The 22,396-nt window shown below is 40.0% G+C and overlaps 2 protein-coding genes across 9 annotated transcripts in view; both read right to left on the bottom strand.

Annotated features, from left to right (window-relative positions):
• The window catches only part of fryb (furry homolog b (Drosophila)), a 52,381-nt gene extending 42,662 nt beyond the window's left edge, over positions 1–9,719 (bottom strand). For 7 of the 8 annotated variants that reach the window (XM_044042892.1, XM_044042895.1, XM_044042894.1 and 4 more), the window contains exon 1: positions 22–789. In XM_044042892.1, the coding sequence (XP_043898827.1) occupies positions 22–262 (241 nt within the window). In that variant the 5' untranslated portion in view covers positions 263–789. Of the gene's footprint in view, positions 1–21; positions 790–9,576 lie in introns of those variants that run through there. The other variant, XM_044042900.1, reaches the window with a different exon arrangement.
• Positions 9,720–11,694: 1,975 nt separating this feature from the next.
• The window catches only part of rxfp2a (relaxin family peptide receptor 2a), an 11,077-nt gene continuing 375 nt past the window's right edge, over positions 11,695–22,396 (bottom strand). Inside the window, exons 2-10 of the mRNA XM_044042321.1 lie at positions 22,178–22,252; positions 20,003–20,074; positions 19,822–19,893; positions 19,497–19,726; positions 18,583–18,728; positions 16,564–16,659; positions 15,409–15,577; positions 12,784–13,002; positions 11,695–12,625 (exon numbers count right to left, since the gene is read on the bottom strand). Of these exons, the coding sequence (XP_043898256.1) occupies positions 12,360–12,625; positions 12,784–13,002; positions 15,409–15,577; positions 16,564–16,659; positions 18,583–18,728; positions 19,497–19,726; positions 19,822–19,893; positions 20,003–20,074; positions 22,178–22,252 (1,345 nt within the window). The 3' untranslated portion in view covers positions 11,695–12,359. The remainder of the gene's footprint in view (positions 12,626–12,783; positions 13,003–15,408; positions 15,578–16,563; positions 16,660–18,582; positions 18,729–19,496; positions 19,727–19,821; positions 19,894–20,002; positions 20,075–22,177; positions 22,253–22,396) is intronic.

Raw genomic sequence — 22,396 nt, 5'->3', positions numbered from 1 at the left:
ACCAAGCTTGATGGTACCTACCCCCAATTATCCTTGTCCGCTTTCTGGACCTAGACTGGATCTTGCTGAACCTCCCAGTGAAGTCACTGGGGTCAAACATGTCCATCGACAGAGAGGCAATACGCTCTAGAACTATTCCATCCTGGCCTTGACTTTGGTTCTCCAGATCCTGGTCCTGGCTCAGAGACTGGCGATCAAAGGGGTCTGAGGCACCGCTTTCAGCCCCAAGACTGGCAGTGCTTCTAATATCTTCAAGAGACATAGCTCCACGATCTTGACCCAATTCTGGTAGTATAATGTCAATACCTGGTTGTCTTTACAACTAGCGAGGAGACACTACATGATGGTTCAAGAACAGGCTTGGCACGAAAAAGTTTGTCACAAGTAAACACACATTTACAAAGTCAGAATCCAGGCAATCCGACATTCCTGGTTTTCCTTTTCTTCATCTCATTCTTCTTCTTTGGTCCACATTTTGGTTTCCAGTTTCTTCTCCCAAAGAGTTGTGTTGATTCTTTTTATGTTGAGTTCATTCAATCCACAGACAGTGAGCTCATTGCTTTGTTGTTCCAGATACACTGACTCTCCTGAGAGTTCAGGTTGACTTTCCTCAAAATCGCCTTTTCACTGTTTTTCTGAAGTTTAAAAAAAAAAACGCTGGGTCTTGTTTTGACTCGGAGGCAATTTTATTTAATGTAAAAGTCCGACTGTCTTCTCCTTACATGCGTTGTTTATGCGCTAACCTGTTTTTGTTTAGTTCTCTCTGTCTCCCTCTCTCTCTTTCACTCCTCTGAGTCTCTGAGGCACAACTGTGTTTCTCTGTACTCAGGTGGTGAACAAGGGAGGGATCCAATTCCAAGAGCGCAGCTTGATAGGGTGGTTTGGGAAGTTTGGGTGGTTCTCTTATCTCCAGTACTCCTGCCCCTTTCTATTTTTTCTCTCTCTAACGACTCACCTTGTGTCACTGCGAACAGAGAAAATGATTTCCTTCTAACGCTCTGCTCTCTTACAAGACCTGTTTGCGTCTTCTTGTGTCATCTTTGTGAGCTCGCATAGTAGTAATGTACGGCAGAATGGCATGCATCAGCTTGATGCAGACAGCCAACATATGGCATGTGGGTGTGAGTAAGAGTCCCTGTGCTCACTGGTCGAGGCTGTTTAGCCAGTTAACCTCAATGTGTTAATGGTGTTGAATTACTGAGGACAGACACACCCGTTCGCACGCGGGGGAAAACAAAGCTAAACACAAACAGGAAGAATCCTGAACACAGACAGACACACCATGCTTTGGTGAAAGTTAGCTGTTAGTCCTGAGTTGCAGATTTCTAAGATAACACTGTCAAGCAGCCCAAAGGTCTCAGGTCTCTCAGATCGAATATACATTTCAAAACATAGATGTCTAACTTAGGAGGTACTTTCAAAAGCTGCATCCAGACAACTGCCCATACACAATGTGAGGATATATATAAATAACGTCATACTTCTAGTTATTATTGATGACAAAGCTTCAATCAAAGACTCCTTTGCATTCCCAACTGACTGTAAGCCACAAAAAGAAATCTCTCTACCTCCAGGAGTAAACAAAAAATGACGCAATGTTAAATTTTTCTTCCTCTCAAGTTGAAGTATTTATTTTTACTCAAAGGACAGTTGTATACATTATATACATGTTCACACTGGAAAAAATGTGGATCATTTGTTTGTTCATGCTGCCTTTCACTCTCCCTACTCTGTAGGTAGGTAGAGCATCTCTCACGAGACACCTAATCCAAACTAACTTCCTGCTGTTGTATGCCACTATTGCCATGACTTCAACTCTATTGAGTGCTTCACCTAAGTCCTCCGGTTTAGATGTGATATCCTCTTTCAAAAGACTGCCACACAAGTTCATAGTGAAAAAAAGATGAATTTAATGACCCTGTTTCGCAGTGGTTGCACAGCAGCATCAAAGCACAAAGGACATTAATAATAAGACAATCATTTCATGTAAAATTCTGAAAGCTTGACGTTACTACACATTCATTCATTGTCTACTGTTGTATCCTCCACATGATTGTGCTACCATAGGGCTGACAGGGCACTTTTTTGTCCGAACCCGACCAAGGCTGAGACTACACTGGCCCAAACCCCTCAGGCATCCCATATTTTTTGCCCGAAACCAGCCCAAACTCGAGATGTATTCTTTTTGTTGGAGCCAGAAACAAGCAGAGTAAGCTAAAGCTATGCTGACGGTCAGATTTAATTTATGATGACTGGAATTCACTCACATTCACCCACCATTTAACCTCTGCACGTTTCAGTGGGAGGAAACGGGAGCATCCAGAGAAAACCAACACCCAACATGCAAACTCCACCCAGAACTAGGGCTGAACCGGGATTCGAACCCGGAACGTAAATCTGGTAACAGCGCAAATCTGCTTTCTTGACAAGGTTGTGCAAACACTCTTAACTATCAATAACAAATTGAAACAGCAGGTCAGTTCCACAATCGAGTATTATCACAGTGGGAAGTCATGAGGGAGTGGCGGAAGAGAATTATTTTGTTGTGTCACTCGGTGTGGTCTGTTGAAGGAAGGACTGAAGCCTGTTTGAATGACATAAGTATGTCAACTGTTACTTGGGACACAACCCAGGCCACTAACAACACTTAATCATTAATAGCTGTGGTTTTACCTGCAGCTGCTGATATAGTCTTGGAGAGTTTTACGTGTTTGATAGTGTAGACATGTCTCTGGTGCTGGATGATCTTCTGAGTGAAATGAACAGACATAGGGTCACTTCAACGGCTTCTTCAAATTAAAGGCCTTTAACCCCTGTGTGCGTTTCCTTATTCCTCAGAGGAGGAAAACATTTTTGTATGGCATTTCACATCCACATTCTCGTCTTATTTGAGGCCAATGATCAAAACATTCCTGTTCCATTATATCCTTTTTCTTACCCCAGCAGCAGGGATTGCTGTGATACCCCCCTTTCTAGGATATTATCTGTCAAAGTTGCTGTTGCTTCCTGCTGCGTAAAGCTACACAACTACTTGAAATGCCAAACCCAGATGTCTTACACATAAATAACATAAATCACATGTTTCTGTAACAAAATTATTAAACAATTTATAGTCACGTGTTTAGGGAACTTATAACACTTGGTTAGGGAAAGAGTCAGAGCGTTATTAATACAATTATGAAGCCGAACGGTTTTTTGGGGATGGATTCATGGAAGAGAAAGTTGATTTATTTTGAAGGGGATAGAGAAAGTGGCATGTGGGTAAAGATAAGTTTTACTATTTTACTGTGGACTGCACAATGCACAAAACATTGAGACACTGGCATTATTAATTTGGGGCAGATGCTAGAGCGAACCAACAACTGTGCAACAAACATTTTTTCAGAAACAAGCAGATACTTCTACTTCTTCATTCACTCTGCACCGTCTGTCTGAACTTCAGGAGTTTGGAAAAGCTTAGTGAGTTTATAAGTAATCTCATCTTGTAAACAATTTACATCTGTATTTCAGTTTAGTTCTTTAACATGAAAAACAAATATATAACAACCTCATACTGATGCTAGATGAACAATTCCATACAAATATTACACTTTAATTCATTTTAATTACAAAGACATTTTTATTTTGGTTCTGTTACGCAAATGTTTTGCCAACGTGAGCAGAAAAGCCAAAGGCCAGGAGTTACGAGTGGTATACAAGGGAAGGAGGTGTGGTGCCAGAGTCAGTTAGAGAGGCGCGCCAACCCGGAGGCGGACTACAACAGCCAGCGATTAAGACACTCGCTCTTACACACATGCACAAACAAAAACAGGATATCGCTTTTGTCCTTTCATTAATGTGACAAATCTGGTCAGCCAATCAAAGAAAACACAACACTTAACCAATTATATTCAGGAATGTAATTGGAATGTCGTTTTGTTTTGTTTTCGCCTTCTGTAACTTGTATCTGCAGGCTTAAGGAACCCAAATTTAAGACTTTTCGAGGATCCAAGGACACCCCGAGATTTATCCTATCCTACACACATTCTAAATGAACACATTACAGCACATGATGAACAATAATTCACTCCAATAAGTTTCTTTGACAAGCTACACAGGTTTGTCAGTCTCTTGTTTGCGTGACCTGATTTATCGGTGGTGATTACGCTCAAATGCCGTCAATCTCACAGTCAAAAATAATCCCATGGAATCCTCCCCATTCACTCAAACATAAATCATTCTTTTCAGCACATAGGTGTTATTTTTATATGTATATCCTTGACTGGATATGGACAAAGCAAATGAATTCACCCTCTTTGATAAATTAATTGTATAAATCACATCTATAAACAAACCCAATTCTACCCAAGACATTGCACAAAAAGCCACACAAATATGATGTATGAGCGAAACGTGACCTTCACTGTTCAGACATGCTTTGGGTTGACTGGGACAAACCAAACACACCCAAAACAGACAAGCAGTTCACGAGTGCGAGGCCTGTTTTACACACTGGGTAAACAACGGAGAGTCGCCATTTTTCTATTCAACAACTTCTTCTCATCACGTTCCGTCACTACTACTCTTATCATGTTTCTGACCTTATCTAATGTCAGTGCAAACACAAAAAATGTCCAGCGAATGGAGACTAAATGGTGCCATCTGTCTGAAAAACAAAACAACAAAAAACTATTTCCTCTTCCACACAGATACAGTGGAGGTCAAAAGGAAGCTCAGAGGAATGTTTTCGGCACATTCACTGACATTCTCACTTACTTCATTTCCTAATTTTTTACTTAGTCATTCTCACTAACTTGATCCCATTCTTCATGACTACTTATAATTCAATGTATATAACATCCATTTAACTGATTTTTTTTCATTTCGTTCCTGACATATGAATTAAATATCAATACATTTATGCTTTTGAATGTAAAAACACCACAGCCACAGCACAAGACACAAGACACAACCAGTGGGTACCACACACACATTCCTGCTATTAATAGCCATCTTTTAAAAGTGACTGCAACCTCACCCTATCCAACAAATCATTTTCTCTGATTATCATCCTTCCACTCATCATTTAAATTGCACCCTCTGAGACCTCTGTGACACAGGGAAACTCTCTTATTTCCCCTGTCACTCAAACATTTGTACAAACCGCACACCAGCAACCCAGCAACCCGGTCTAACAGGAGAACTCAGAGCATAAACAAGTTTACTTTTGGATTATGCATTGACTCCAGGTCAGGGGTTCACTGCTATAGAAGCTTTAAATTAATGAGAGCAGAGAAAATGCCACAGCAATTAGTCTCTTTGTGACTGACAATGCAGCTTTACATCACAAACATGTTTGCTTCCAGTGGTAGCTTGACTTCTTATTTGGAGTTCTTTTATTTTCAGGACATCAGTACTGTTACCATCAAAAATAGGGCAGTCTTTAGAGGGACTTACATAGTCGTTTTCTGATTAAAGCACATTTACAGCTTTAAACAGGGAAAAAAAATCACCAGATTATGATTATTACTGAGATTTTCAATACAGAAATGATTGATCGAGAATTAGTTTTGGACCAAAATGGACAAATTAAACTTCTTTTGAGTTTTAATGGTAACTGAAGACTGAATTGTTTCCAGTGAGGGGTATTCATCAGCAACATGCATCTTCACTAATAAATGTTGCTAGATTTTACACATTGTATACAAAAGTACAAGAAAACATTAATAACTCAATTTTGTATAAACCAAATAAGTCATCATGATCAAGAGTGGCCAATTTTCAGAATAATGCATTTTATGTGAATTTCTGATAGAAAAATGTTGTGTGTTCAAGCATGAAATGAAATAAAATGAAATGTTGGATAGAAGTATACTGTAGCACTGCACAAAATGAAAGTACTTAAAAAAAAAAAACGTTGGTTAATATAATATGCGTGCATTGGCGCATTCCTAAAACTGGTTTTAACAGGCACAGTAACAGATATACAGTCTGTTTATTTTCACTACATGTTTATACAGGCAGTGCACTGAGGGCACTGCTTCACTCCTCTAAAAGAAAGCTGGACTATGACTTGATGCTTAAATGGTCTTCTGAGAACGATGTGGTCACCACGGGGCAAGTACTGTACCAGGGCAGAGGTAGCCTGACTGTTACTAAGCTGCTGTTTGTTTTGAACCTCACTTTAATCTGTGAACTATGACGGAGTGTTTTTGCGGGCAGTAAATCAAAGGCCTTTTTGTGTTGCAGTGTATCAACTTACTTTAATAAGCTGTATTGTAGCAGTTGTTTCACTATAACACAATACACAGTCAAATGCCTTTTCTCCTGTTGGCAACAGCCTACACACTAGCTCTACAATGGTGCCCCCTTGAGCCTATTAGAGACATAATATTTCTGCTTATGCAATTTGACATAGTTTCTAAATCTGTAGTTCAGTCATAAACACATTTTTAACATCACAATGTTAGAATTTTTTTTGATTGTTCTTGAATGGGCATAAACTGCTTTTAGCACTTTGTCCTCTCTCTGTTGCAGACAATGATTGACAAATCATATCAATTTATTAAAATATATGACAAAGCATTTAAAAATTTTAATATTTTGTAATTTTTGACTGATTCTCTGGAGTTCACCAGGTCATGAAAAAGGGAGGATACACTCAGAAAAAGAGATACTGATATTAAAAAAAAACAACTCCTGGTTATTGTATAAGTCGGATTAGCCATGGATCTGTGTGTACATACAAACACACACACACACACACATAAGAGAATGCCCATCAAACCTCTCCATACATGCATTATGTAAGACCACTTCAGGGGGTTTTAGAGGTGCAGACTAATGCATCAGTAAAACAAACCCAGAGCTCCAACAAACCAGACATCAGTAAAATAACATTCCCTGACCAATAATATTAAGTCCTCAAACAAAAACACAAGCTCACAAACTCAAGGGCACCAAAAGCTGTATCTATTAGCAATATTGAGGAGGACGGATACTGAGATTATTGCCCACATTAATTTCTAACACAAGAGCTCCTGAGGCAAAGTCAGATAGGGAGTGTGATTGTTAAGGAATGTGTGTCTGTGTACTGATGTCTCAGTATATGTGTGGACTTGTGTTTGCCTGGCAGAAACACCAGGTTATATAAACTGGTGGGAGTGAAGTGCCGGGTGGTGTCTATGGAAACAATGACAGCAAGGAAAGATGGATGGTTCACCAGCTGACTTGGGTACAGCAGCCGAGAGTATGGGAGGTACAGTGGCTCCTTCTTTAATTTCAGAGGAACTAACCAGTGGCCTGCATGTATCAGCAGGAGAGCCACAGAGCTAAGTGTCACAAATGTACCATAAACGCAAGAGATCATGAACGTGAACTGTGAAACACTCACAATACTGAGACCATTAATCCTAGTTGTCCCTACTTTGTGGTCACCAGGCATGGAGCTACTGTTGAAAAACTGTTTGAAAAATGTCATGATATACATTTTTGGTAATACCACCCACCACTATTTATACGATAGTATGACAACCTTTAAGCTCCAGAATGTAACTTCCGTTGCCAAAACACAGCTAGTGTCGCTACCCCATGCCTCAAGTGAGCCTGCAGAGACATTTCCTTTTGGAAATGTCTCAAAGTCCGTATTCCAACTGTTCTCTTTCAACATTCTTTTCGGCCTCTCACTACCATTATCACTATTCGTCATGTTTGAGGGAACTGGGGTTAATTCCTTAACTCGTGTGAACTCCTTTGACAGTGCTTTGGATGTAATGGACATTCATTTATATTTAACAGTTACAGTGGTATACATTGAAACCAGTTTCTGGTAACTTTCTTCTGTCAGCTAACTCTCAAATACAAATACAAATGGCCTATACTACAGAAGAGTATTTTTGTTGGGCATTATTGATTGTGATTATAAAAGATTACTACAACTAAGTCAAGAATTATTATTTTTTTGGATTGGAATCTACCAATCTAAACCTTTACGATCAAACATAAATGTATTTTTGAGTGAAACTGAATTGAACAGATATTAAACAACACCGCTCACAGCACAATGGCATGACATGCGGCCTACTCCGTGTATGCAAGTTACTGGTTGTGGAGGTCTAGACACAAAACAATGGTGTTAACTGGGTTGCAGACTGGCTGTGCCAAACAGCTGGAGACATGGATGAGGAGGGAGACTGAGTCATGAAGGAGGAGGGGAGAAAGAGTGATGAATAAGAGGCGGGGGGAGGGGGGGCTACAATAAAATGGGAGCAGTATGATTATCCTACTAATTAACCTTAGAGAAAAGGTCAGTAAAATGAGAACAAAAGCAAAATAAACATGTTCTATTTTTCTACATGACAAGGAATGATAGTGCTCAGCTGGTGCTACATGCTGCCGTCTGCTGTCTGGCTGAATATAAATAATACATGCTCAAACTCTGCTTTTCTATCACAAAATGTTCACACTGACTCAGAAGCCTCTCAGCTGCAGAATACTGTAAGACGATGCATGTCAATGGACCATAACCAATCCATGTTTTAACACACTGCAAGTTGTTTTCACCACCTTCTCTGTGTGGTCCTCTGCTGCTCGGAGCCTCTCTGCTTCGAGGTTCAACCTGTTATGCATTCAGAGCTGGTCTTCTGCATGCCAAGAATGTAGCGGGTGGTTATTTGAGTCACCATTGCCTTTCTATCATTTCTAATAAATCTCAACATTCGCAACATGGGGTCCTTTGGCATCAACAAGGCATTCTTTCTGCTGCTTACTGGATATTATCTCTTGTTTGGGCCATTCTCTGTAAATCACAGAGAGGGTTTATGCTGAAAATCCCAGTAGATGACCAAAATCTCTCAAATTCAAGTCACTTAAATCAAATTTTGTCCCCATATTGATGCTGGGTTTGAATTCAGCAGGCAATCCTGACCATGTTTATATGGCTAAATGCTTAAAGTAGCTGCCCTGTGACTGGCTGATTCAATATTTGCATTAACTATCAGTTGAACAGGTGTACCTCATAAAGTATGTAGGTTTAAAAAAGAAAAAATAAGCTAAAAATGACCCAGCAACCATGCCGTCACAAACACATAGTAGCATCATGACCACTTCACTTGGTGTGTTTTATTTAATAAATACAATAACATTTGTTTGTGATATGAGTGAAATAATGTAAACAAAACCATATTTATTTTCATTACTGGTGTTATACAACCACAGTAGTGGTGTTTCATGAATACAGGCTGCTTCTTAGCCGGTGTGTCTATTTACAATCAGGGTCTCCTCCGTTAACACAATAATACAGACAGATGCTAAGCTAATGTTCCGCACAAAGCAAAACAGCGGCATTGTTCGCCGCGTGTGGCTGATACTGAGGGAACAAGGAAGTGTGTTTTATTGACTCGCGTCTTCTTCAAAATGTAACAGATGTCGAACGCTATACAACACCCGCGTCTTCTGTGGCTAACGCGGATGCTAAGCTAGGAGAAGCCCCGGTGCCAGTTAATCGATGTTGTATCAAGTCATTTTCTTTGTCGTCCACACACAGGCAGAAAACAACACCGGACACAGCACTAATGCGACATGTAAACGGAACTGTACCTGCTCTGCGTCGACCTCGGCTTCTACAGAATCATTTCCCTCCAAAGGTTTCTTTATTCGCGTGATTTTTGGAGCTTGTTTTCCATCAATCCGTCTCGTCTCTCCAGTCTCCTCCAGGAATCGTGCCTCCCCGGCTGACAGCACCACCACTGAACGGGATGACAGGGCCACGCCCATAGCAACCAATCAGATGTCGAGGATCTGGAAACTGAGGCAACGGGCGTTTCTCATTGGCCGGACGCGGTGTCCGTCAACGTGTCGCTAGGGGCGCACCGTGGTCCAAGGGCAGGACACCTGCCATGGATGGATGCTGAGCGCCGCAGGTGCAGACAGATCAAATGATGAAAGAAAAGAGGGGGGAAAAAATGAGAAGACATTTGTGTGGAGTGATAATGGAGATGTTAACTGCAGGCAGCTGCACAAACAAATGACGAGTTGGAACTGTCTGCTGTTTTCCATAGCCTGTGAAGACTGGTTTGCACAGCAAATACAGTACTTTATGTTAGTTTGTAATCTGCAAGCAGGGGAATAATAAAAGTACTTTTGAAACAAGACATAAAACATCTTCACAACACTGTTTTTAGCCAATAGTCTTCATTTTATTAAAGTACTATTCTTTTTCTTACGAGAGAATTGCTACATGAGTTTAATTTGTTTGTGCCATGTTCCTTTTTTAGTTAAGAGGAAGCAAAAATACTTCTATGTACTTGTCATTTTTTATTATTATTCTTGTTTCATCTGAAGAGCTGTGGGGGAAACTCATAAACACATGATTCACTTAAACTTGACACCAACAAACACAATGATACACAGACGATATACAGACAAGACAGGTCCCAAATAGTATAACAGCAAAATTCTGCACAGCATAAGAGGAATTGATGGGTCTTATTTCATGAGAGGAGGTTCCACTGCTTAGTTTATACTTGGCAGAAGTTTGTGCAATGATTTTTCTCCTCATTGATATGAATTTCTATGACGTGTTTCCAACATTATCCAGTTGTCATTATAATATACTGTATAATAATAACAATGTGTGTATAAAAAAGTATAAATACAACGTCGAACAGTCCAGATGACATATAACATAATACAGTAACAACAACAAAAGAGAACTGACCAAAAGTGTAAATAACAAACAAAATGGCACGGAAATTCAGATTATATCAAAACAAATTTATAAACAGTCATTTCAGTAAGGTGAAATCCTTTTTTTTCTGCTGTTTTTCAAGTGTCATGTATAATCATTTCAATAAAACATATACTCATTTCACACAATTTAAAATAAGACAGCATTATTAGCGAGAATAGTAATACAAATTAAATAAAATGATGATTTAATGTCCCATTAAAGAGATAAAATCATGTTTGTTGCATGTACAGCACTGTGCAAAAGTCTCAGGGAGCCAAACGGCTTTGTTGTTTTTATTAATTCTGTGATCACTGGCATTTTGGATCGGAATGATGTGACGGAAAGTTGGTCTTATAGTGTATAATGTAAATCAGCAAACTTACACAACATGTGTATGTAAAGCACAAGCACGTGCGGAATAAACCTGGTGCAATAGACCTTTTCTTGGACATGAAACACAGCCGTCTGTCCGACTTAGTTCTCTCTGAAATGGTTTTACCTGAAAATAAAACCTATAGAAGCGTTGTTATTTAAAACTGTATGCATGTTTTTGGATGTGTTTCAATAAAGTGACTGAGAAATAATGACACTGTATGGTCATGGATATTATAGCATTGCTCAAACAACACATCTAATGGTGGCCGAAGACTTGAACACAGTAATGTATGCATTGTTTTAGAGGGTAACACATGAAAGCTATACTAAAATGCAAATGCATTCCTTATTGTGTAGCTTCAGTTGCTACATTTCTGTGTCGATGAGGATAAAGAAAAATGTAATTCAGAATAAAAAAAAATTCAGAATAAAATGATGCAAAAGGACAGAGACAGAGAGCAGAAATGAAGTGGAAGAAGCAGATGGCATAATAAATGCAACCGATTGTTCACAATGGCTTAATAACTTTAATTGTGCTACTAATGTGAATTTGGATCATATTGTGGACAATGTTAAAAAAAAATTATGTGCAAAGCAGATTAAATAAAAATGTCAAATATGTACATATTTTTGCATACAGTGCTGGTATCATTTTCATTTGTAGGGCATAATTTAATTCAAAGTTAACAGTCTAAGAGCTACTTTTTTTTTTCGCAGCCCAAGACTTATTCTGCGACTTCTGATATTAATAACCCTTAAATCTAAATTCTTTATTCTTCAGTCACTCTGTAGAAAAAACTTGTTTCTGAGATCACTTTGTCTCCCAGTTCCATCTCAAAATCACGTATACGGGCTCCATTGTGATGTTTAGTGTACACAATATGCTGGTATTTACTCTTCCATCCATTCTTTGTTATTCCACAGTGCCCTCACCAAGAACAGATGAAGCACGGCAACATGGAAGTGGCTTTTTACGCGGCACAAAGGGACCGACCACTGTGAGTGCGTGACTGGTGATTTGATCCCTGGCTCGTCCTGTCTTCATGCAAAAACACTGCATCCTAAAGAGCTCTCTGTGTATAAATACATGAGAGGGAAGGGGGGGGAGGGGAAAGCTGCTTTGAACAAAAGTGTCTCATCGTTGGCATTTTTTTTTTTACATAACATAAAGAGAAAAGCTCAAGGATTGTCAACCTTGTCCCGCTAGTGCAAGTGTCGCGCAGGAGCCAAAAGACGGCCCCTGCGTCGATAGTTTCCAGGAAAGTTCCCGCCTCCCTCAGGCATAGCGAGGATCCGCGCCGTTGAGCGACACCCGCTGGAAGTAGCCCGGCTGCTGGTAGCAGGGAGGCCGCGCCGTCTCCATGAAGATTGTGGAGGAAGTGAGGCTTTTGCGGTCCTTTTTCAAGATGTGTCTCCTCTGCCAGCGGCAGAGTAAGAGTTCCACCTGCTCCCTGAAGAAGCTGGTGGTCAACGTGTAAAGGATGGGGTTCAGGGCACTGTTGATGGGCAGGATGAAGATGACGACCCAGCTGGAGATGGTCCCTAAAAGAGAAGAAAGTTTGAAGAAGAGTGTGTTCCAGTGTACTTTAATGCCACAAATATGTTAGCAAATAGTTCAAACAATAGAACACAGATGGTCTGATCACTATCACCAGATCATCTGGTTGAAATGTCCAAAACTTAACCATTTAATCACTCACCAGGTATCTCCACCTTCAACAGTGAGAGGATTTTGACCAAGAATATGGGAATCCAGCAGAGGGCGTCAGAGAACACGATGAAGAAGAACCTGTTGGCCACGGCCACATCTTTGTGCAGCCTGCTTCTCAGGTCTGTGGCGTTAATGCCCGTTTTGTAGATGGAGAAGAACATGCTGGAGTAGGAGAAGACGATCACCAGGAACGCCACCAGGTTCAGACCTAAACAAGTGCACGAGAACATTTACATACATGAAGATGTAAAAGATATAAAAATACAAGTATACCAAAGTAAAACTACCTCCAAAAAGGTTTTTTAAAAGCATCAAAAGTACTGAATTTTGCAGGCAAATGGCTCCACAGGTGGTGTTAATGCATGAACATTTATTTAATGTTCAGTTCAGTGGCTCAGGGTTGAAGTTCAGTGGCCATGAAATGCCACATCATTATTTGTAGCTTATTTTGTGACAAGATTAGTTATTAGTTTGAAAATTGTACAGTGCATCTACTGCAGATGTGTCTAAATATCTGTGTCTATAATCTTTAGTAAACAAAGTTAGTTTAGTAATAAACAGCGGTGCATTAAGCCTGTGACTAACTGACATCACCAGACTTGGTGCTAATGATTTGTTTAAGTCAGGGGTGTCTAAAGTGTCCTTTTTTTCCCTTTTTTTTAACAGTAACATTTACATACAAATGCACTGTTTTATAAAAATGTAATTATCATTTTTAAATGGAAATATAACCAAATCTAAGTCACGCAGGAGTGAAAGCGATTTTTTTTTGTCCAACTCCATCCCTGGCTATAAATAATACATTATTAAACCAAAGCTTTGGGCCGTGAAACACCTTTACCGAGGGCTGCGATTGGCCCGCGGACCGTAGTTTGGACATGATGCTTCGCTTGTGTGTGTATGTTTTCTCTCTTCTCCAGGAAGTCCTTTCGTTTTGATGCATTTCTCTGTGAACTAGTAGATTAAATGCTTCTCCAGCATTTTGCCGCATCAATAAATCATCAATACTGATTCCCGGGCCTGACGATGAAGACCATGTACCCTTGAGGTTAAGCTTGGGCTCACACATCAGTCCATAAAACCTGGTTCTAGCTTTTTTATCTTTGCTAATAACACGCCTGCCTTCCTACTCTTACTCCTAATGAGTGGTTTACGTCCTGCGTTACGACCTCCGCTTTTCTGCTGTCAGTAGTTCCTTTGAAATATCGACAGTAATAACATCACCTGTGCCATTTGGACGTGGAATCACAGACTGTTGGTTTTTGGGGTTTTTTTTCTTTACAGATCTCTACGTACTTTCGAGCATGAACTCCTGCCGTTGTCCTTGACTGACCTGGCAAAAACTGATAGGCTTCAAACAAAAAACTGGAATTGAAAAGCCAAAACCGAGACGTAAAAGCTTAAACCCTGAATGGACAAAATGTCTTCAGCGTGCACAACAAAAACAAAGTGGCCTTGAGCAACACACAGTGGCACCTCTTTGAATTCATTCAGAGGATTCTTATTTAAACAGCAGAGTGGTTGGAACTGTCGGCGCCCTCTGAGACCGTCAGTCTCTGTAATGGATTTGTCACCGTTGCCAGACTTCCGCTGCTTCTCAGCGACAACACGGGCTAATAAGAAGCCCCGACTAATCATGTATTGTTCATGGAGGAGTGGTGTTTGCTGTTTAATGGCCTCAGTGAAGGTGCAAAGGCTATTACTTGTTGTGGTAGGTGGTTAGGACACTGTGTACAATAGCAATTAAAGTGGGATTAGTTTGCTCTGGGAACGGTGAAGGAAGAAGAAAAAAAAAAGCGACACTGCAATCACTTCCTACATGAATCATGCAGCGTTGGTCGTTTTAATTCAATTTTCTCCATGATATGCAACAGCTTGACTTCTTGCAATAACACTTTATTTTTGGAATCCTTGGAAATTCAGTAGATTTTGGAACTTCAAGTTAAGTTTGGATCACAAAGAGTGAAACCTCCAATGTGCAATGTCTTTTCTCTTTCAACATTTTATTTCCTTAGCCTTAAGTTTGCTGCCGTCTCACTTAATTAATACAGCTGTCATGCTTTTGCCTTCCCTCCATTGCTCGTGATGTAAAGCCCATCACTATTGGCGTGTTTCCACGAGCACTACTTGCCTCGCCTCGGCACGGCAGTTTTGCTTTTCCATTAGCGATAATACCTGGTACTTTTTTAGTACCTGCTAAGATGAGGTGAGCCGATACCGCGCGTGATGTCGTCAGAGTGCCGTCACAGGAAGAGGCACAAGAATCAAACCGAACAATGCCCAAACTGTAGATCAGTTAAAAAGACTTAATAGTCCTGAAAATGTGGGTTAATCTCCGACATTTAGCAAAGGAAATGTCTAAAATGTCATCATTTAACAGAGGAGTCTGGTGTATTTAGCCGCCGTCTTTAACCATTTTTACTCTGTCTGGCTTCATTTACATTTTTAACATCTTGTTCTTTTCTTTTTACCAAATTCATAATCAAACACTGCACTTTCCCTCAAGTGCTAAAAAAAACAAAGACAAAAAGCTGCTGCCACTTTTTTTTTCTCGAGTTAATTGATCAATTTTATAGTCACTGTAAAATTTTTACAAACTTTTGCTTAAATTTACCCAGAAAAATCCCTGTGGAATATCCTTTGGCAGTAGGGTTTTCTTGCCTGTCAGAGTGCAGGGGGAAGCAGACTCCGTTGCGTCCATAATAGTTTCCAAACACGTCCTCATTCATGAGAGGCACGGCAGCAATAATGAACCCCAGTAGCCAGATAGAGGCCAGCACCACCTCACAGGAAAAAACACACACGTTAGCATTAATGACAGGTTTCACTTCAAAGGCCCACATTTAAAAAAATAAAAGTTAAACGATGACTCCTGGTTCCACTCTTGGTTATTTAAGTGGAGTCAAAGATTTAGTTCAGCTTCAATTATCGCCTGTTGATGGACAAGTCATTTGTGGAGGCAACTGTGGACGGCAAAGCTTTCTAACTGAAGCTGACAGACACCGGAGAACGGAGCTTTTAATGCAAATAGTACAAAAAAAGAAAACCCCCGTGCACAACCAGAAACACGAGTAGGTGCGGGTCAAAGACGAAACAATATAAGCAAAAGTGTGCAAAACAAACACATACTGAACTGATTCAGGCAAAAGCAAATGTCACATCTGTTATAAATGTATGCTTTAAATTTACTTATTCATCTTTGATCTTATATTTTCAGACTGAGTGAAACCATTAAGAACTTGTGTGTTTTTTCCTCTTTTTTTATGCAGTTTTGAGTTTCTGCACAGCCCAGGTGACTCCGATCACAGCACACTCCTGTGGCTTAGCTGCACCCACGAAACACAGCAGTGCCCTTTAATTATACGTATAATAATGTACATTTTTTGACTAAACTCCGGAGATACTGCGAGCGTTACACAGCTGTGCTCTAATTAGGATCAGTTCTGGCAGAGCAAGAGTCTAATTATAGAAAAACTCAAGTATCTGAGGATCTGACTGTGAATAATTTGTCAATTTCTGAGCACACATTCAGCGAAAGTCGTATCCACTTAATACGAAGACCAAATGGAGAACATTTATCACAATAGTGGCACTAGAGAATATTATTTTAAAACTGAAAAACTACAGATGTATGATTATTTTATGTGCCAAATTACCTTAGGTGTGCAATAAAGTGCTTCTTTTGTTATTTCTTCTATGAAAAAAAGTCAAATATTTATTCAGTAAAAATAAAAACACACGTCGTCAGCAGAGATGTCGTGTCACTCACCCCCGTCTGAAGTTTTCCTGGGCGTAGGTTGCTGAAGGGAAAGACAATAACCAAGAACTTTTCCAGAGTCAGATAGGTCAGGAGGAGAACAGACACCTGAGAGAATAATAATAATAAAAAAATAAGAAGAAGAAACCCCAAAACGTTTAGTTTTTTTTTCATTATAAACTTATGGATTTATTTATTCCCCTCCGACGTGTTGCTTACATTTATAAATGGCCTGTTTCTTGCTTCAGATAATCCATCACAAGAACAAAAAATAAATCGTCTGTCACAGTTAAATTCCCCAATGTGTACAGACACAGACTAATGCGAGGGTGAAGCGCAAACTCACCCTTCTTGGGGGTTTGTTAGGGCGATGCAAGACTTGAATCTCTAAGTTTCACAAACCTTTGAGCAAATGAACATTGCTTTTTTGTTTCCTCTAAAGTTAGATTGGGAATTTAACTGTAGATCAACGCCAATATGGCATTATTTATCGTGATTGAAGGGTCAAATCGGGTCAATAATTGTGTCCATATATGATTACTTTTATTGTACACAGATAAACTTTATATCTGTTAATTAGATCAGTGGCCTGATTGGCTTTGGTGAGATTTAATTCCACTTAATAATTTCCACTTTATGAGATTTGCAAATTCCAAAATTTGACAAAAACAACACATTCAAAATCAGAAATGGAGTCGTAACGGCTCCTGGAGTCCTGGAATACTCAGAATCAGCTTTACTGATTAGGATGAGTGCACATACAGGGAACATGACGCATTACTATGTGCGATAACACATAAAACGTACACAGAAACACGACAACACAACTGCACAAATAAGTGAAACAATATGGTGAATGAATGAGGTGCAGGGGGAAGGTAAATAAGTGAGGATTTTGGTTTGGGTTGAAGTTTGCAAGTAAATAAATAAATGTTTTTTTTTTACACATACTATACACTAATTACAATTAGTATGTGAAGTGTTGGATTAAGTAAATCCCAAATACCGTAAAACAGTGCGCTTAAGGAGAAAGGTCCAGGCACTGAATCAGGAAAAACAGGTTGTTTAATGTCTATAATTTATATCTAGTGAACGGTTTTATAAGAGGCATAATAAATTTACATTGCATAAGTTATGAACCTGCCACTGCCTTTACGCGTTGAATCTATTGTGCTCATAAAGGGACGGCATTTATTTCTCCCGCGAGAAGAGATTACAGTCGATTACTCACGGCTAAAAGTATCCATTACAATAGTGGCTCATGAGGGATAAAAGTTGCAAGGTGGAGGTTTTGTATTTTAATGTTGCTGAAGGAGGAAACACATAATCTTCAGCCCATGGAAACGCAATTTAACAGCGCCGCGCCAAGGTGAGTCGAGTTGAGCCGGTGGAAACACGCCTTTACTAAACTATATGTATCAGACCTTTCACGCTGCTCCCCACAATCTGCGATGGCGCCTCAGGTCTCCTCAGATCTGAGCTGTCCAATAAAATCCTTCAACTTATCTCATCACTGACTCCAGAGCTTCCATCATTGGTCCCCTGACACTCAAAAATCTCAGTTGAGATGAATTTGCAGCTCATAAAACTATAAAAACCTGTCTGTCGACTTAATAAACGGTTAAGTGATCACATAAAAAGGACATGGGTTATTAAAATCCATCATGAAATGAAAGTCATTTTTTAAAAATACATCTGCAACAACAAGAGAGCACTTATTTCTTTTTTTTTAGCTGTTGACTTCAATGATGTGGGGGGTGAAGTGGCGCAGACGAGCAGCCACACTGAGCTGTTAGATGAGTAGCCGCGGGTGAGAGGTTTCCCACGTCCAACCACTCAGTGAGGTAAGCGCCTCTTTTCACTGAGCCCCGCTGTTTGGAACCTCGCGTCGTGTGAAGCGGAAAATCAGAACACAGCGGCTCACAGAGTGACGGGAGAAAAACGACTGCGGCGTAACCTGGTGTTATCAAATCAAGACGACAGAGGCCGACATCGACACGTGGAAGTCGTGGCGTGTCACTCATGCGTTACCTCTGACGAGAGCATGGCGAGGAATCCGATGGTCCGACACTCCACGCTCTCCATCCAGAGCAGAGCGTTGCGGTTGTACTGCCCACGAAACTTCACATCGAACACTCCGACAAAGAAAAGATACACGCCCATGAGGCAGTCTGCACCTGGATGGATGATTGGAGACAGTACATCAGCGGGTCCACGTGACAATGATGTAAAATTTGAATTTGGGATAAAATATGACGGGCTTTATGGGCTCAAGGTTCTGTACATTTGGAAAAGTTATGTGCTGAATAAAAAGGGCGAGAGAGAGAGCAGAGGGAGGGGGAGTGAAGCCTGGAAGAGGAATGAGATTCAGAGAGGGACATGATTCATAAGTAAAGTGGATCACAGAATTGTAGAGCAGGAGAATACAGAGAATACAAAACTATGTGAGTGTGAAAATGGATTTATTATGGATTTTTCTTTAATTTATTTTTCTTTAATGCATTCAATTTGTACAAACCATAACGCATTTTTCATTTTTTTTGAGTGATTATCTTTTACTTCTGCAGCGTAACCTCTGTACTTTTCTAGATTGTTGTTTGGAATTTTACATTTCATGAAGTGGGAAGAGGCCAGAGTCATTCGCACAGAAGAAAACCCGATACCAACAGTGGATCATGGTCATGGTCAGACAAAAGTCGTCAGATCGGGATGAAATTTGGTGAGTTTGTTACTCCAAAGGCTCTTTAGGAAAACTACTTTAAAATTCCACTTTTTGAAAGCTTTCACGTAAATAAAATACATGAAATTGCTCACAGTCGGATATGATGATTGTTAACCCTACTTTTATTTTATAATTGTGTAATTACGGCATTGCAAAGTGCATTTTTAAGGGTTAATTGTAGACTTTATGTATTATAGTAGCATCGTAGCGTATGGTTACTCACAGCACAGGACCTTGATGCAGGCAGCATGCAGATTGTTCTCCGCTCGGATCAGTGACCTCATGCCGATGACTAAGAGGTTGCCAAAGCACGTAATGAAGGCCATGACCCAGACGGACACTCGCAGCACTATGTTAGCCAGCAGGTCCTCAAAGGAAGATATACCGTCTGTGTTGGGCTTACAGGACCTGACGTGTGGCGCGTACGAGCAGTACTGGAACTTTGTAAAGTATCTGGCAAAAGAGAACGCACAGAGACATTGACAGAGATAACGCGACATTTTCTTTGGTGGGAGAGGATTGTGACACGTGTGTGGGATGGTACACACATGTGGGACAGGTTCTCCATAGGGAGAAACATCTTAGTCTGAATATCCGGGATTTCTATTCCTTCTAGCGCCCTAGAGAAAGAAAGAAGAGCACATTTTCATTATCAAACAGGCTGCAGCACTGAGTGTGTGTGTGTGTGTGTGTGTGTGTATGTTTGTGTGTGTGTGTACACACACTCACAAAGACTGAAGATGTGTCAGATGGTTGAAGTGGCTCGGGTGAATGCGGAGAAGAGGATTGTAGGAGACATTTCTGCAACAAGAAGCACAAATGACAAAGTCGGTGAAGCTCGTCAGGGTGAGACATGCCTGAGGATAGATGTAGAAGTAAGTAAGAGTATAAAATAAGAACAGCACTGATATGCTTCTTGACAGCAGATCCAGAGAATGATATCAACATATATACTTGGAACTATTCCTCAAAATAAAGTGTGTATAGTTTCTTCCGTCTTTTGTGTTATTTGTGTGAATTCCTGGTCTTTATTTTTACCTTTTTTTTACCAAAATTAAAACCAAATGTCATACAAGCACCAGCTCATGCCACGACAGCCACAGGCAAATCACGCTACTACACTACCTGTTGAGTTTAGAGCTGCAGCTAACGATTATATTCATCTGTCTGTATTTTCTCGTCCAGAAAATGTCAGTAGTTCTCAAATGTCTTTTTGGACGAAAATGATTCATGATGATTAATGATTTCTTTGTCGTATGGAGCAAAGAAACCAGAAGATATTCACATTTAAAAAGCAAAAAACGATGAGAATTCTTGTTTTAACAATGAAAACCCTCAAAGCAAAATAGTTCATTTAATAATCGATTATTATAGTAATTTGTTTCAGCCCTAGTTGAGTTAAGTCTGGGAACTGTCACCTTTCCTTGAACCTGAATGTTCAGCTCCCTGTTTGAAACGTAATCCGCCTCTGCTCCACCTTCTGCTTTCGCCAGCTCATTCACAAAATTTCACAGATTAAAATTGGTCATTTTAGCCGTTCAGTCATTATGCCCGTCCATCTGATACCACGGCACAATGTGACATTGTTCCAGTTGCAGAATGCAGGGGTGTTATGCAGGATTTTTGTCTCTGTGTTTGCCTCCATGTGGGTGTTTTTCCACTCAAAGAAAAAGAGGCAAAAAGCAGTTTTCCTTGAATAAAATGAGTCATTTGCCGTCGGCAGAAGCATCACACTGGCAGATCACAGATGCTTCGTTAATGACACAGTGTGAAACGAAGCTGTCTTAACTCGGCAGAAAACCCAACCCGCCGTTTTTAATCATGTGTGGAGGACCATTTTGGAAAATGTACAGTATTAAAAGCGTCAGCACATTTTGAGTGGCGAGAGAACAGATGAAGCCATACGTTTATTTACTATTCCGCAGTAAGCTGCCTAAATTGTTGTGAAGCTTCGGAGACACAGCAGTGCAATTTTTAACTCTGGAAACCATCCACCAATCATTCCACCTTTAACCCTTAGAATACAGAGCTTTTCGGCTGCTTTTTTTTCCATTTCTATGTTAAAAACGTATATAATACAGAATGTTATATGATTTTTTATTTATTTATTTTTATTTATATCTTTATAGAAATCAGATGAAAAACACTATATAAAAAATATGTGATATATGTGGTTCCTTTAGGGCGCAAACGTCTTCACAGCAGGTGAGACATGTGAGGACTGAGTCCATCGTGTCTTTATAAACTCTTGTGAACGTCAAACGGGTTTGAAACATTGACAATCTGTCTCTCTATCACAGCATGTCTGATCTCTAATCGAAGCATCAGTTGTCGTGCTTCCTTTTCTCTCTTTTCATTAAATACGACCAACCCCCAAAAAAAATGTTTTATCACCAACCGCCTCTGGCCAAATCAAATGTGTGGACCAACCGCTGTGGCCACAATACTGGAATGTTATTGTGGAATTATATCCAAACATATGCTGCCCACATGACACCGTGAAAATAAATCACAATTTTCTTTTTCAGATCGTTCCAAGCACCACGACTATAAAACAAAAACCTGGCTTTTTGTTATTGATTTCTAATACCTCACCCACCCCCGCCGCTAATGAAATGTGCATGGAGCTCATTAACGTAATAATAACACTATTATTCATGAGGCAGAGAGCGGAGAGATTGAGATTGTATGGCACGAGCAGTGAATTCATCTACGCTGTTGCCTGCCTCTGAAATTGTTTCTGAACAGATTACTATTTAATATCTCTGATTGTCTCTAATGTCTCTGAATTCAAATCTCAAAGCCGGGGGAATCTAAACAGCATTCTATCCTTCACTTCACCCTTTTTATAATCCGCAGATAATACGGCACACCCTCTCCTCAGAGCTGATATCAGTTACTCACAGTTTAAGAAGGGATTTGGAAAGGTTTTTAAAGGTGTTTTTTGGCAGCTCCCTTATCCTGTTACTGGACAGGTTCCTAAATAGAAAAGGAGGAGAAAAGATTAGGCATTCATTACCAAAGACGACTAATGCATAATTAAATGGGAAAGAAGGAGAGAAGGGGACATTTGATTTAAAGGGATTTAAATATACAAGTACAAGTACAGTAAAGACAACTTTT

Source organism: Solea senegalensis, linkage group LG13 (assembly GCF_019176455.1).
Source record: "Solea senegalensis isolate Sse05_10M linkage group LG13, IFAPA_SoseM_1, whole genome shotgun sequence".
NCBI lineage: Eukaryota > Metazoa > Chordata > Actinopteri > Pleuronectiformes > Soleidae > Solea > Solea senegalensis.
Note: the sequence above shows the minus strand (reverse complement) of the source record. Positions and strands in the feature narration are given on the sequence as shown.